Below are 16,340 nucleotides of genomic sequence, written 5' to 3'. Positions count from 1 at the left end.
AATTTGCTGTGTAGCACTGGATGAAGTGGTAATGTTGAACGAGGTCACATTCAGACTCCATTCACACTAGTGCGATTTCAGATGCGAATTGAACTCGACTCTTACAGAATCACGACAATGGAAATCACATTGTTTTTAATGGTGCCCATTGACACGCAGCAAGGCGCTATTTTGGAAAAGATTCCTGTACTACTTGCAATTCCAGCCCCATGGAACATGCAAACCACTTCAAAGAAGCATCCAAGTTGTACTACAGCCTACAACAGGAACTGTTTGGGTATTCAGGCAGCCATGGTTGTTGACTGTCTGCATACAATAGTTAGCATGGGAGGTTCATCCATCTGTGTTTCGCATGGATAGGAGAATTGATTTCTTTAATTTAGCCCATGGGTATGTGTATGGTTAGCCTTAAGGAGCTGAGAATGCTCATATAAAAAAGTTCAAACATGTGACAAGTACACTTTTATTCATTTTACCTGTACACGATTGTCTCATCCACAGCAGCTGTCACTTTTGACATTGCCACATTTGTGCAGGGCTCCCCCTGCACAGACGCATCATTCATGCAAAAAAGATCTCTGCTACTGTGACAGATGGACTTTTTAGTTCTCAAAAGAACAATAAATTAAAAACAAATCACTGAGCTATGTTTTTAAGGGCCTATCCTGGACTAATTTACATTTGTGTTGCTCTCTAAAAAGCAATCTGTGTTTGGATTGCTCTTTAGAGAGCATTTGACAGGTGGTGAGGAGGAGTTGTATTGCCAGGTGTGAACCACCTGTTCACACATGTGCGGTGCAAATTGCAGCTCTGGTTTCCCTGCGAAGATAAAAATGATTCATCGGTTCCTCCCCATGGTACATAGTTAGTAAGGTTAAATAAAGACACCAGTCCATCCAGTTCAACCTGAGTGAGTGTCTACAATTGTCCCTATTCCTAACATTGTGTCTCATTAAGATGCTCATCTATTATATCATTATTTTATTTAAGGTACCCATATAGCGCTGTCAATTTTACGCAGCGCTCCACACATATATCCCACACTCACATCGGTCCCTACCCTCAAGGAGCCCACAATCCAAGGTCCCTAACTCACATTCATATACTAGGGCCAATTTTGGACAGAAGCAAATTACCCTACCAGCATGTCTTTGGAATGTGGGAAGAAACCGGAGTACCCGGAGAAAACCCACGCAGGCACAGGGAGAACATGCAAACTCCAGGCAGGTAGTGTCATGGTTGGGATTCAAACCAGCGACCCCTTTTTACTGCTAGGCGAGAGTGCTACCCACTATACCACTGTGCCGCCCATTGCTTCCACCTGCGGATCAGCTGAGCAGGGAAGGGGGGAGGTGTAGGAGATAATTCCTGTTCAGAACAGAACACATCTGTGAATCAGATGCATTCCCATTGAAGATTATGTGCCTGCAATTCTCTCACCGCACTGCCTAGAAAATGCACTTTTTTGTGCAGTGCGGACTGCGGATACAACACACATATGTGAACCAGATCCACTGAAAAGAACATATTTTCAAATTTTTTGCGCATCCAATTCGCATATGCGCGAACCCAGCCTTAACCCCTTAAATGCTGGATCACTGCATTGAGTGCGACGGGGCATATAATTCCTGCTGCAGCATGTGTGCACCCCAGTTATCAGCACTCCTCCCACAGATACAGCACATAAGAAAAGGACTGCCAATAACCGGCAAGTCTGTTTACATGTTATCAGCTGTGAGTGGACACAGCTGGTCACATGGTAAAAGGCTGCTGTAATTGGCCCTTCACCCTGTTCAGCTGTGGCCAAAGGGGTCCTGCGTGGCTCCGAAAACGTAGCTTTCTGCTGTAATTATATGATCACTGATTAACGTTTTAATCACACATGCTGCAGCAGGAATTTTTGGAGATCCTGGTGACAATACCTTGACTATACACGGTTCCAGTACCCATTTATAAATATAGCCATCTCTATAGCAATGTGTGCGTTAGGAATATTGCATTCGAAGGACACAGTGGTCACAGAGTGTGCTGCAGGGGGCAGAGTTCTAGGAAGATGTCTCTGGAGCCCAGAACTATAGCACCATTCTGCAGCTGTCTTTTGGCTATAGCACGATACTAAGATGCTTAAAGTGGAACAATACTCACCTCAGCTCCAGCGATGTGGAGTCCTCAAACTCCCTGCCCGGCCGCTGACATCTTTAAGCTGGCTTCCAAGTCTCGATTGCCCACATTGGCTGGGTGGGATAATATCACTACTGAGCATGTGTTCAGTCAGATTCAACATTGCCTAATCTTTACAATGAGTTCACTGTACATGGGTGGACAAGCAGGTAAGTCGCTTTAATGCAGAAGAGACAAAACAGGTTTCTTCTGCATTAAAAATCTTGCCTGTCCGCTCATTTTAACTGGTTAACATAAAGTTCCACTTTAAAGTGGGAGTATACTCCCATCTCTGACTTGTATCTACAGTTAAGCCTATAATAAGGCTTAACTGTAGGTACTGTAAATATCTCCTAATCGTGCGCTTTATAGGAGATATTTACTGCACTTGAAGCCGATTACGTCAGGGAGTGATGTCATTGCAGCTCCCGCTAGTCACACAGCCGGAGTCTGTGGACCCTGAAGGAAGACGGGTGAAGATGGAAGCGGCCTCCAGTGGTGACATTGCTTTGCTGGATGGCTTCATTTTCAGGTAAGTGTCACATAAAGTGCTAGTATGTGATGCATACTAACACATTATGATATTACCTTGCAGGTCAGAAAAAAAACCCTCACCTAGCGGTTTACTACCGCTTTAGGTCCCTTTCATACTGCCGCGACTTAAATGTCGCGGGATTTTGCAGCCGCGATTTCAGGGAATGCCTGTGTAATCCTGAGGTCTATGGACCTCAACTCGCACCAAAGTTGAACCAAAGTAGTACAGGGACTACTTTGAAGTCGCACACATATGAATGGCGCTCATTGGAAATCATGGGATCTGACTTGTCATGCGACTTTGCAGTCCCAAGTTGCAGGACATATCGCACAAGTGTGAAAGGGGCCTTAAGCTACAAAAAGAGTCTAAAAGGGTTGTATACTTGCTGTGGCCGCGATGTACTACTATGGAAGGACCAAAAATTCTGGGAGGAGAGTCAAGGGTTAAAAAAAAAAAAACCCACCACCATGGAATCACATTACGATTGCATGCACCTGCAATTTGTGTGTGCATTTCTATTGAAGCCTATGGGTCGGAATCGCACCAAAGTAGTACGGTAACTTTTCAAATTGAGTCCCACTGGTGTGAACAGACACCACTGAAAAAAAAAAAAATTGTGATTGTCATGCAATTCTGTGCAATTCGGCATCTGAAATCACACTCAAATCGCATCTGAAATGTGAACAGAGCCTTAGACCCTAAGCTGCATTTCTCCATCAGCTCACCCCCCACAGTTATTACCTTTTGTTCCACTTGACCCTCCCTTCTAGATTGTAAGCTCTAATGAGCAGGGCCCTCTGATCCCTCCTGTATTGATTTGTAATGTAACTGTACTGTCTGCCCTCATGTTGTAAAGCACTGCGTAAACTGTTGGCGCTATATAAATCCTGAATAATAATAATTCCACGGGCAGTACCTCACACTTATGTCCTAATGTGCAAGGGTTTATGTCCTTATGACCATACACATTATAATCTGACCATATAATAGGGTTGCCACCTCATCCCTTTAAAACCAAACACATATTATTTACACAGGTTCTGTGCTTGATTAAAGTGGTAATTAAACTCACTTTGTGCCTTATCTGCATTTAATTAGCCTCAGAATCTGTGTAATTCATGTGTTCGGGTTTAAAGAAGGGGTCCCAAAGTGGTGGCCGTCCAGCTGTTGCAGAACTACAAGTCCCATGAGGCATTGCAATGCTGACAGTTACAAGCATGACTCCCACAGGCAGAGGCATGATGGGACTTGTAGTTCCACGACCAACGGAGGGCTGCCAGTTTGAGACCCCTGGTTTAAAGGGATGAGGTGGCAACCCTTCCATACAGTCAACTTTAAATCTATATGAGGACCTACCTAATCTATTCAAGTTATGTCCTGCCAGGCAGACTCTTGTATTTTATAGCTGTTGGTAGATCTGAAGGATATTGTATAATCAGATTGTACTGTGTGTGGTGAACTTCCAATGACAGCTAACACCTCCTGGCACTATGAAAGGATGAAGACTACTGGTGGTAGGTTGCCCTGATCAGGCATTCCCCTGTAATAGTGGTGTATACGATGAGCAGACAGGAAGCAGTACTCCTCAGCTGACTGTCCCTGTGGGGGGTGCCCAGTGTGTATGCCACCGTCTCCTTCCATATCATGTCTGACCACCCAGCCCTACTCCCACTATAACCCCACCACCCCTCCAAAAGCTCCGCTAGGACACAACGAACAAACAACAGCTCACTCACTGGACACTCGGCACATGCAAGCGAACAGTCTCTGGAACCGGAAGCGGAATGAGTTGTACGGAACACAAGCGGAAGTGGCGTGTCCTTAGAGCTGTGCCCCTCGTGTAACCCTTTATTGTTAGGTTTGTATGTTCCTCGTGTAGCATGTGAGATAAGGAGTCGTGTGTATGCATTGAGAAGGGATATAAAGCGTGTACGTGGGACATAAGGGACAAGGCTGAGCTTACCCGAGCATTCTCCGCCCAGCTCCAACACACAGGTCATGGCACCTACAGGTATTGGAAGAGGCCGGGGGAGGGGGAGGGCGGAGAGCTTTCCATGGGATAATGTGCCTGTTCTGTCATTTGTCCCCAATCACCTGGCTCTCCGTCTGCTGCACGCCTGCTGCTCCTACTGCTCTGCCGTCTAGGTAAGGCTGCCATAGGAGCTTAGCTATATTTACAGGGGGAATAGCTAGCAGCCAAATATACTCTTTCTAAGGACAGTCATGGACATTTCTAGTCACTATACAAACCTGCTTCTTTTCTGCAAACCTCCATGAGATTAACCACTTCGCTGCCAGGGCAATTCGTTCATTTTTTTTTTTTGTTTGCACTCCTGCAGGTTTTTATTTTTTTTTTTTGCCCCCCCCCCCCGAACTCCCTGATCTCTTTTCTGAAAGCAGAGGCCCCCCGCAGAATTAAAATGCAACCGTTTCATTTGCGCAAACCCCTATTTCCAAAAAAATATACACCAACAAGATTTTTAGTGCACACAAATAGAATGCCCAATGTTTGGTAGGATTGCGTTGAGTAAATAGATACCAAATATGTCAAGCCTTAAAGGAGTTGTAAAGTCTTGAGGTTTTTCTTTTGTGCTGCAGCAGCCCCCCAGGTCCCCCCCCCCTTTTTTTACTTCCCTGAACCTGATCGTTCCAGCGATGAGCCCAGCAGCTTCAGCGGCTGTCTCAGGACCTCATGGGATAGATTGATAGCAACAGGAGTCATTGGCTCCCGCTGCTGTCAGTCAAATCCAGTGATACGGGGCCGAGTCTTGCTGGGAGGGGGGGGGGGTTGTGTGTGTGCCCCCATGGATAGTGGCTCTCCATGGGGGGGGGGGCACTCGATGCGGAGGAGGAGGAGCCAGGTGTGCTGCCGGGGGACCCTTGCACAGAGGAGGTAAGTATAACATGTTTGTTATCATTTTTATTTTATTTTTAAAACAAACCTTTACAATCACTTTTAACGTGATTGTAAATGCTAGATTTTTTTTTTTTTTTCTTAAAGTGGCTGTAAAAAAGTTGCCCATTTCTACCTGAATTCACAGCGGCGCTCACGTGACTCCTCGCTGCTCCCTCTCCGATCTGACAGCTAGAGCGGGAGAGGCCGAGATTCCCCCCCCCCCGCTGATGTCAGTCGGGAGGAGAGAGCCAAGACGTCAGCCGGGGGAGGGCAGGAGCAGCAAGTAGTCACGTGAACGGCGCTATGAATTCAGGTAGAAATGGGCATATTTTTTACAAAGCGCATACACTGCAGCATAGGGTGCTTTCTAATGGAGCGGATTGCATGTAATTTACACTGTAATTTCATCAGGAGGAGGGCAGACACTGTCACTAGCTGACAGGCAGGGGGAGAGCAGAGAGGAGAGCCGTGGATGATGGAGGCAGGTAAACTGACCATGGTGTCAGGGCTCAGCAGCCATGATAAACTGTATTCAGTTTACAGAGGGGAGGGCAGGATCAGCCAGGTATTTCAGGTGATACAGGGGGCCAATTTACACAGCACAAGCACTGTGCTGTATAACATGCTTTAAAGTAACAGGGTTCATTTTATTTATTTTTTTTAGGGTAACATACACTTTAAATAAGAAACATGTTATACTTGCCTGCTCTGTGTAATTTAGCAGCCCCCAATCCTCCTCTTTGGGACCCCCTACCTAGTGCCCACATAGTAAGCCATTTGCAATGGGGGCATTTGTGCGTGTTTGCTCCTGAACCCTGCTCTGTGTGTCCATAAGACACATAGAGCTCGGCTTGAGTTTATATTGCAGGGAATGCCCCAGTGCATAGGGAATCATCTTTTCTTTTTATGTAGCCTGGGTTTTAAATTCTATCCTAGATCATATAATGGAATTGCAACTCAAAAATGAACAGAACCGTCTGAGATGGGATCTAACTCCAGAACAGATACGGCTAAAGACCATTGAGCTCACTGAGAAAACCAAGGGTGTTTATGATAACGTTGGACGTCTTGATATAAACTGTGTCACCTATGAAAATACTTTAAAAGCTCTGGCTGATGTAGAAGTTGAGTATGCAGGTAAGAATCTGTACTAGCTAGTAACTGGTACACATTTGCATAACATTTTGGTGTTTATTGTTTATTTGTTTTAGGCTTAAGGGCAAGTAATATAAATGATTAACGTGTATATTAACCCTAACAATGAAACATCTTCTTCAGTTTGCTCACTTTTGCACTCTTTAAAAATAACATTGTGCAGGTTTTGTTAAATCTGTTAAATAATTGCAAAACATGTGTTGATCCTGCCAGAAATCCTGTGATTTGAAAAGTTCCTGCAGTCTCTGCCTTTGCTGACTTTTTCAGTTACAATTGCTACAGGTAATCTATGTGGACTACAGAACACCTGTCTCCTATAGAGGAAAGGAGAAGAGGAAGCATTTTGTAGTCCTAAACACTTTGTGTCCTAGGGTCAAGGCGCTACTCTTCCATAGAGTATGGTGAGTGAGCGTTGTCACCTAAGGATTGTAAGTGTTCCTGGCAGCCTTAAAAAAGAAACTAATGTAGCCACCACAGCTGTGTACTGCTCAGCTGCAATATTTTACATTTTTTTCTTGGCTTTGTTATACATTTTAACATAGTTGCCTCCAGTGCATTTCCTGAACTACTGAACATTGTATCATGATGGCACCATGATCAGAGCTAGAAACAGGCCTGGGTCTGGTTGGGCTACCTATACCAATGGGGCCAATTATCTTCCAGAATAGCACATTAGAGCGTGTGGTCCATCTACCAGAACAGGAATTAACAGTACCATACATTTTTAAAACCCTCCTAGAAGTTATTGTGTTTCCTCTGTTTAGATGGGAACTTTTGCTTGGAACTTTGATGCTTGAGTTTACTGCTAGGCTCCAGGTTCTCCTTTTGCTCTGCGAGGTTTGCACCTGGTCTTTCTCCTTTCTATGCTCAGGCCAAGACTGTTGGCACCTCTCACTTCTTAACGAGATGCTGTCACTTTGCCCTTTCAGGCAGACTGGAATGCTGCAGTGGTGAGGTGGCAAGGGAGTATTGCACAATAAGTGTAAAAGGCTGGGGGTCGAAATATCGGCAGACACTGTCACTTTGCCCTGATAGTACAATGTCTCTTCAATGGATGTTTATGCAGTGCTGCTAAAATCACTAGAGCTCTGTCTCTGTGGATATCTAAAAATAATGGAAATTATCGCGCTAATGGTCTAAAATGTAAAAGGCTGCAAAACACTACAGTGGACAAAATATTGTGTTAAAGAGGAAGGCACGTAGTGACGTCACCACGTGATCGTACCAGGAGGACGGACTCCGTTTGTTTGTGCTGGCCGGCATCTTTTTTTAACGCATACCAATTTCATCATAGATGTAAGTGCAATACTTCATTTTAATTAATAAATATATTTAGGTAATATTACACTATGGTCAGTCTTCTTTCTGCTGGGGCATCCGCCTGAGCAAAGACTGACTCCATAGTGGGAGAGAGGGAGCGATCTGCACAATCCAGTCTGCTGATACCGGTGTTGACATCTGCAAGCTAAAGGCCGCGGCTGAATTATAGCCACCTGCCCTTTATGCTTGCCATCTGGTAAGCAGATTTACATTACGATGGTTAGGCACTCTCTTGTCTGTGTTCGATTTACACTGTGGTGACATCAAAAAGCTGAAGTGATTTTTTTTTTTTTTTTTTTTTTTTTTTTTTAACAGCAAAAGGTTTTTTATTTTCAAAAACAAATCAGCATTACAAAACCGTCAGTGTACGACATTGAATATCTAAATCCTTACAGCGTTATAATAAGACATCTGTTCAATAATGCAGTATCTTACAAGTACATCTTTGTAAGTTCCCTGTATACCCGTTAGGATATAAGAGGGTTAATGAGTTAACTATTCAACAGTGGTGTGCGGTTCAGATATTACATATAGTCTCCTATTACATCTACAACAGAGTATATAGCCTTGTTCATAGTCTCCCTCTAATCCATTACCGCCCGGTACCTTCCTACCTAACCCGATAGGTTCTGAGGATGCTCCTATCTACTTTTACCCCTAAATATCAGCAGTTAGCCCAATCTCTACCGCCCATGTGTCCAGCCAGTGAATGAATTTGTCAGATCGGAATCAATCATCCATCAGTAAGGCTCGATGGCGCCCCGTGTCCGAGGGGGGGCATCGCCCCTGATCGCAAGGAGGGAATCCATCAGTTGGTCCCCCACTCCCGATCCCTCAGCCACGCACCGCCTCCCAGGTCGACCAGACCTTGTCAAATTTAGCCGGACACTGCCTGCTTTCATACGTGAGTTTGTACAGTGGCAGCACCGAGTTTACCGCTTTCTTCCAGGAGCTGACAGTGGGTGGCTCAGCTGACTTCCAATGTAGCATTATCTCCCTCCTAGCGTAGAATAGTAGGAATGTAACAGAGTTTGGTGTATCTGTCCCCCTCCACATCTCCCATATAGCTCAGCAGATGCAGCATAGGGTCAAGCGATAGATTGAGGTCCCATATGTCATTAAGCACCCCTGTCGCCCCTTCCCAATACGGCCCGAGCTTCGGGCATGCCCATACCATGTGCCAGAATGTCCCCTCTCCGGTCCTGCATCGGGGGCATAGGGGGTCAATGTGGGGATAAATTCTGGCCATCCTGTGTGGGGTGAAATATGCCCTATGGAGAAATTTCAGTTGTATAAATCTGTCCTTAGCTGCTATTACAGTCGGGATGTAGGTTGTGACAATGTCCTCCCATTCGTCATCTCCCAGTGCCAGAATGTCCACCCTCCATTTATCAAATGCCCGAGTGAGCTTGACGTCATGTGCTACCGTCAAATACATGTACAGTGTGGACAGGGGCTTCCCCATCACGCTTGAAGTCAGAAGTCGCTCAACCGAGTCCGGTTCCAGAGTGAGTCTGTCCGGGAACTGTGCCTTCATTGCGTGTCTCAATTGCCAGTATCTGAACTCAAAAGATCGGGGTAGGGAGTACTGCCGTTTAATGTCCTGAAATGACATAAGTTTCCCATTAGCTATGATATGTTTTAGGGTGGTCATTCCCCATGCAGCCCAGTGGGATGGATCTGGCATGTCATAAAGATGTGGGAGGGTGGAATTGCACCAAAGCGGTGTATGTGGGGATACCCTATTTGGCTCGTCATAAATAGCCCTAGCCTCCCTCCATGCTCTAATGGTGGTTTTCATCAGTATTGTCAGAGGGTAGGGTGCTTTAGGACCCCTATACACTAAGCTGAAGTGATTTAATATGGACTTTTTTATGTTTTGATTTGATTGATCAAAACTTTTGCAGTGCAGCTTTCCAATTCTAAATGATATTACTAAAGATTAAATATATCACATACAAACCATTGTATCAAAACGAGTGTTACATGTGAGTAACAAAATATACAGTGGGGACGGAAAGTATTCAGACCCCCTTAAATTTTTCACTCTGTTATATTGCAGCCATTTGCTAAAATCATTTAAGTTAAGTTTCCTCATTAATGTACACACAGCACCCCATATTGACAGAAAAACACAGAATTGTTGATATTTTTGCAGATTTATTAAAGAAACTGAAATATCACATGGTCCTAGGTATTTAGACCCTTTGCTCAGTATTTAGTAGAAGCACCCTTTTGATCTCATACAGCCATGAGTCTTTTTTTGGAAAGATGCAACAAGTTCTTCACACCTGGATTTGGGGATCCTCTGCCATTCCTCCTTGCAGATCATCTCCAGTTCTGTCAGGTAGGATGGTAAACGTTGAACAGCCATTTTTAGGTCTCTCCAGAGATGCTCAATTGGGGTTAAGTCAGGGCTCTGGCTGGGCCATTCAAGAACAGTCACGGAGTTGTTGTGAAGCCACTCCTTCCTTATTTTAGCTGTGTGCTTAGGGTCATTGTATTGTTGGAAGGTAAACCTTCGGCCCAGTCTGAGGTCCTGAGCACTCTGGAGAAGGTTTTCGTCCAGGATATCCCTGTACTTGGCAGCATTCATCTTTCCCTCAGTTGCAACCAGTCGTCCTGTCCCTGCAGCTGAAAAACGCCCCCACAGCATGATGCTGCCACCACCATGCTTCACTGTTGGGACTGTATTGGACAGGTGATGAGCAATGCCTGGTTTTCTCCACACATACCGCTTAGAATTAAGGACAAAAAGTTCTATCTTGGTCTCATCACACCAGAGAATCTTATTTCTCAACATCTTGGAGTCCTTCAGGTGTTTTTTTTTTTTTTTTTTTAGCAAACCTCCATGCAGGCTTTCATGTGTCTTGCACCGAGGAGAGGCTTCCGTCGGGCCACGGTGCCATAAAGCCCCTGACTGGTGGAGGGCTGCAGTGATGGTTGACTTTCTACAACTTTTTCCTGACTGCATCTCTGGAGCTCAGCCACAGTGATCTTTAGGTTCTTCTTTACCTCTCTCACCAAGGCTCTTCTTCCCCGATTAGCTCAGTTTGGTAGGACGGCCAGCTCTAGGAAGAGTTCTGGTCGTCCCAAACTTCTTCCATTTAAGGATTATGGAGGCCATTGTGCTCTTAGGAAGCTTAAGTGCAGCAGAAATGTTTTTGTAACTTTGGCCAGATCTTTGCCTTGCCACAATTCTGTCTCTGAGCTCTTCAGGCAGTTCCTTTGACTTCATGATTCTCATTTGCTCTGACATGCACTGTGGGCTGTAAGGTCTTATATAGACAGGTGTGTGGCTTTCCTAATCAAGTCCAATCAGTATAATCAAACACAGCTGGACTCAAATGAACGTGTAGAACCATCTTAAGGATGATCAGAAGAAATGGACAGCACCTGAGTTAAACATGAGTGTCACAGCAAAGGGTCTGAATACTTAGGACCATGTGATATTTCAGTTTTTCTTTTTTAATAAATCTGCAAAAATGTCAATACTGTGTTTTTTCTGTCAATATGGGGTGCTGTGTGTACATTAATAAGGAAAAAAAATGAACTTAAATGATTTAAGCTAATGGCTGCAATATAACAGAGTGAAAAATTTAAGGGGGTCTGAATACTTTCCATCCCCTCTGTATGTAACAAATGTTTTAAAAAATCCGCACAAGTGGGCATTAAATTGCAACCTTCATATAACGCAAAAAAAGGTGATGATGGTCCCAAATTGAACAGTCCAGTGTTTAAAAGACGCATATATAAATCTTCCGAGTGTAAATCCCGTGATAGTGGGCAATTCCACATAAGACCTCAGGTTGTCCACCAAGGAAGTGATATCCATGACCGGGAAAAATGAAATGCGCTTGCTAGAAAGCGTGGACTCAGAAACCTTGTGGTGCTGAGTCAGACAGGCTGACTAGGAAATAAATCTCCACAGGAGTAATGCATTGGGTGGCTCCAGGGGTCTTGCGTTGCCAGGCTGTAGCTGAGATATCTCCTGTCTCTGTAATATCATATGGTCTAGAGAAATATGAAGAAAATTATTCAAACTTCAAAGTGAAGCTCTTTTAGACATTTTCACTTTGAAGTTTTGAATAATTTCTGATAAGTCCTGTCTGACTCAACACCTTAAGGTTTCTGAGTCCACACTTTCTGGTAAGCGCATTTAATTTTTCCCAGTGGTGGATATCACTTCCTTGGTGGTTAACCCGAGGTCTTATGTGGAATTGACCACTATCACAGGATTATTTACACTCTGAAGATTTATATATGCGTCATTTAACACTGGACTGTTTACACTGTTCAATTTGGGACCATTATCACTTTTTTTTTTTTTTTTTTTTTGCGTTATGTATACATTGTACTTTAATGCCCACTTGTGCAGATTTTTAAAAACATTTGTTACATATATTTTGATACAATGGTTTATATGTAATCTTTATTAATATAATCGTTGTATATATTTAGCAGGTTTTCTATTTATGATCACAGTTGAGATCATTTTTGTGGTTCCTTTCATTAGACCACTGATATTTTAGCGCAGCACTTTATCACACAGATCCCTTTTGATAGCAGACTGGGTATTTTTATGCAAGAGAAGGAATCTTACTAGGCAAGTATTGCAACCTTGAGTTCCAGCTTTTGAAGCAACACAGAGGGAAAGGTGGTAAGGGGGAACCTCCGTTCCTCCTGGTTTCTGGAACAGCAGCACACAGATACTGGGGCCCTTCTCTCAGCTGCAATATTGTCTGTCTTAAAGCTTAGTTTTCTAGTTGTCCTCTTCAGCACGTATGGCATTTGCACCTCAGGTGTGTGTCTAATGGTTATTTTGGATTGTTGTATACTGGTGTGTGTGTGTGTGTGTGTGTGTGTGTGTGTGTTGTGGGGGGTTTTTTTGCCCATGTTTTAGACAAAGGATACAGAAAAATCAAAAGCTACTGTTCTATGCAGGGAAGTTTTTTGGGTTACTACATTAGAAGTTATTGGTGCAGGCTGTGGCCATTGGGTTCCACATATATTACATAGTATAAAATGTATCATTTCACCAGATAAGAGATTTTTAGGTGCCAAGAGCATATGACACATAAAATGCATTGCAATCTTTGTTAGCAGTGGCATGTAATTACACCCTGCACTACACCCATTGGGTGTGGTGCTGAGTGTAATTACATGCCACCACTTTTAAATATTAATTGAAAAGAGAAGTAAGGGTGTTTTTTGTTTTTTTTGTGGGGTTTTTTGTTTTTTTTTTTTTTCGTACTTGCCTAGGTGGATGCAGCATTAGTCCCTCCTGGCCTCTAAGACAGAGAACTGAGCTATCAAATCTCGCTCATCGCTCAGTTCTCAGAGCTCCGTGAGCAGAGAGCCAGTGACTGTCTTTCATCGGCTCTCTGCTCTGCCCCCTCCTGCACTCACTGGAGCGCTGGGCTGTGGAGGGGAATGGCTGGCTCAAGCTATCAGCTACCCACTGAGAGCGTGATTCAGTTGGCGGTCCAGGCATTTGGGTGAATCCCGACCATATGGTCGCAACCTTTACCCTGCCCGGCCCGGCTCTGTGACGTCAGCTGACACTGTCTGCTGAAAGCCGGAGTGCAGAACGAACTGATCTCCTGTGATCCACAGGAGAAGTACAGCTTTGGCTGTACTTATCCTTTTAAGGTGTGTTGTGGTTTGTTTTTTTTGTTTGTTTTTTTTTTTTTTTCTGGTTCACACCTATGTGAATTTCCCTGCATCCAATTCGTATGACAGGAGATTGTGACCGGCGCTCTCTATGGAGCCGGTTCACATATCACTATTGCGGCATGCACAGGAACGCTGTGCGTCTTTGGCTCCATTTCAGGGCTGAATTCAGGCAAAAATATATCCCTGATTTGTCCCTGAAAAAGGAAGGAACCAGACCCCTGCTGTGATCCACATCCGATTTAGGTGTGAACTTATAAAATCTGTATAAAGTGATCTTGCGCAAAAATTAATTTCACTGTAAAGACACTGTGATTAAATATCTATCTCTCTATCCACGTGGAGTCAAATAAAAATATAAATGTGCAATAAGGTGTCCAAAATAATCCTGGATCACTTGAACAAAATATCACAAAAATGTATATTTAAGACCAAGTAGTCCTCTAAAAATAATGAAAATATAATAGACTTCTGCCAAATTCACAGGCTGATGGATCCGATATATGTGATTTTGGGTGGGCAAAAACACATATAAATGTCCATAGATGTTCCTAGATATTCCACAAAGTGTCTCTTATTTCTAAAGTCTCCCAGAACTCTCACCTTAGTTACAGAAATAAATCGCATCCATAAACAATAAAGGATCTCCACTGTCATCTATAGGCGCTTCTTTCAACTGTACACACTGCAGATGGACTCATAGGTATTCTTCCAATGGAAAAGGTAATCCACTCAGCTGTCCCAATTCAATCCAGTACAAAGTACCAGAGAGGAATTTTCAAGAAGTAAAGCAGGAATCAAGGAGACACATGGATATATGTCCTTATCCACATTGATGACATTATAACTGGCTTCCTCAGTCTCTCAGACTCTCGTAGCTGGCCAGCCTTTCCCAGTCATAGGGCATAGAATCCCCCTTACATGGGCTGCAGTGTAAGGCAGACCATTTTCTTGACAGGGATCTGTCTTCAAACAGCAGCAGCTGCTCCAACCCCACCGTCCACCCAAGAAGGAGTGTGAAACCTGTTGCCCCTGTTTTCTGGTACAAGAAGGGGTCATACGTCTTCAAAAAATTATGTTGTCAGGCTGATCACACTGCCAATTCAGTAGACCTACAAGGTTATAAAATCTGATTCTGCATTATTCCTACTTTGCCGCTTCTTGGGCTGAACAGAGTGGTGCCACTAAGAGCAAATATAGCCTATTATAATGTTTTATATGTATGGACCTCTTTACCTCCTAGCACCTGTTGGTTCAGGAGAAACCGCCCCCCATTTCTTATATGATGAATTTTCTTGTGCTGCCCTGAAAGACAAAGTTAGACATACCGATAACTCAGTACTTTTCCAGGACAGCAGCACTTTACCTCACATATTATTATGCTGTTTTTACCTAATGTATTTTTAGGCCCCTTTCGCACGAAGGGTCCGATGAGGTTTTTCAGGCAGACCTGATCAGACGATCTATTCACCTCCTATAGACCGACTGGTATAAATGGACTTGTGTCTGTTTACACCTGCCTACCTCTGATTTCAGTCCAGTATAAAAAAAGCAGAATCTGTCCTTCTCCATGTAAGCGGATTGGATCAGAGGGCAGTTGGATGTAAACGGACAGTAAAGTTAATTTACTCCTAGACACCCCTTAGAGCAGAGCAGGCTCTGTCTGTCCGCTCTGCAGAACCTGAACAGACGCAAACCTCTCATCTGCTCTTTTTTTTATCTCTTCTGAAAATGCTCTCATACTGCCTCCAAAACTTCTATAATTTCTCGGTTACTTGCCCAGAACAAGCATGCAGGTAGGAACTCTCTAAAACTTTTTCTCTGACTTTCCTGATCTGTTTAAATGTTCAGAGACTTAAGTATTGAACCCAGTGGATCATTTTAAAATCCAGGCATCTAGCACTTTCTGAAGGCAGTTGGTAATGACAACCTCTATACTTCTTCCATGATAGGTTCACTTTGTGGTAGTGTTCCAGAAGGAGGAAATATATCCACATATGTGCTGTCCTACACTTTTCCTGAAAGCAGTTACCAGTAGGGTTAACTTCGATTTTTTTTTTTTTTTTTTTTCCTTGAGGAAACAAATAAATAATGAGAAAAGCGAATTTTCCTTCTCTTTTTATTCACGTATATTGTCTCTATCTGTAGGTATTGTTTAAATGATTATCTGTTTGCTTGTTCAAATAAGTTTGTAAAGTCAACAATTTCCATGGGGTGTGCTTACTGTCACATATTTGAAGTCTTCAGCTGTCTTTTTAAAGGCAATGTGTGGGCTTCTGGTGTGTTGCTGTACCTGTGAGGAGGAAGAGACTGCCACGAGGTGAGCCTGCTCTTAGTTTGTGCACTACGTATGCATGCTTCATAATTGGAAAGCACACTCTACAGAGGTGTCTTGGGGCAGCTGCCCAGCTTCAACATGTATTTGAAATATACTACAAAAGCCTCTGTTTTTTTTTTTATTTATTTCCTACTAGAAGTGTGCTAGGGCTCCCCTTATGAAGGTATAGTGTACAGTCCACTTTGAAGTCATTTTAGTTCTTTTGAAAATACTCCTGGGCAATTCAAACAGGGCATATGATAACTTGGATGAGGAGGAGAGGT

The 16,340-nt window shown here is 43.6% G+C and overlaps 2 protein-coding genes across 6 annotated transcripts in view; one reads left to right on the top strand and one right to left on the bottom strand.

Moving 5' to 3' along the window:
* The window catches only part of SGTA (small glutamine rich tetratricopeptide repeat co-chaperone alpha), an 80,256-nt gene extending 75,455 nt beyond the window's left edge, over positions 1–4,801 (bottom strand). Inside the window, exon 1 of one of the 3 annotated variants that reach the window (XM_073595600.1) lies at positions 4,659–4,801. Coding sequence is in view for 1 of the 3 variants with exons in the window: in XM_073595609.1 (XP_073451710.1) it covers positions 4,432–4,447 (16 nt within the window). In the remaining 2 variants the exon portion in view is untranslated. Of the gene's footprint in view, positions 1–4,431; positions 4,618–4,658 lie in introns of those variants that run through there. The other 2 variants (XM_073595609.1, XM_073595592.1) reach the window with 2 other exon arrangements.
* The window catches only part of THOP1 (thimet oligopeptidase 1), an 88,303-nt gene continuing 76,381 nt past the window's right edge, over positions 4,419–16,340 (top strand). The window contains exons 1-2 of one of the 3 annotated variants that reach the window (XM_073595581.1): positions 4,419–4,553; positions 6,528–6,728. In XM_073595581.1, the coding sequence (XP_073451682.1) occupies positions 6,536–6,728 (193 nt within the window). In that variant the 5' untranslated portion in view covers positions 4,419–4,553; positions 6,528–6,535. Of the gene's footprint in view, positions 4,841–6,527; positions 6,729–16,340 lie in introns of all 3 variants that reach the window. The other 2 variants (XM_073595564.1, XM_073595572.1) reach the window with 2 other exon arrangements.

Source organism: Aquarana catesbeiana, linkage group LG01 (assembly GCF_042186555.1).
Source record: "Aquarana catesbeiana isolate 2022-GZ linkage group LG01, ASM4218655v1, whole genome shotgun sequence".
Taxonomy (NCBI): Eukaryota; Metazoa; Chordata; class Amphibia; order Anura; family Ranidae; genus Aquarana; species Aquarana catesbeiana.
The sequence above is the reverse complement of the archived record's forward strand: the minus strand, read 5'-3'. Positions and strand labels throughout refer to the sequence as shown.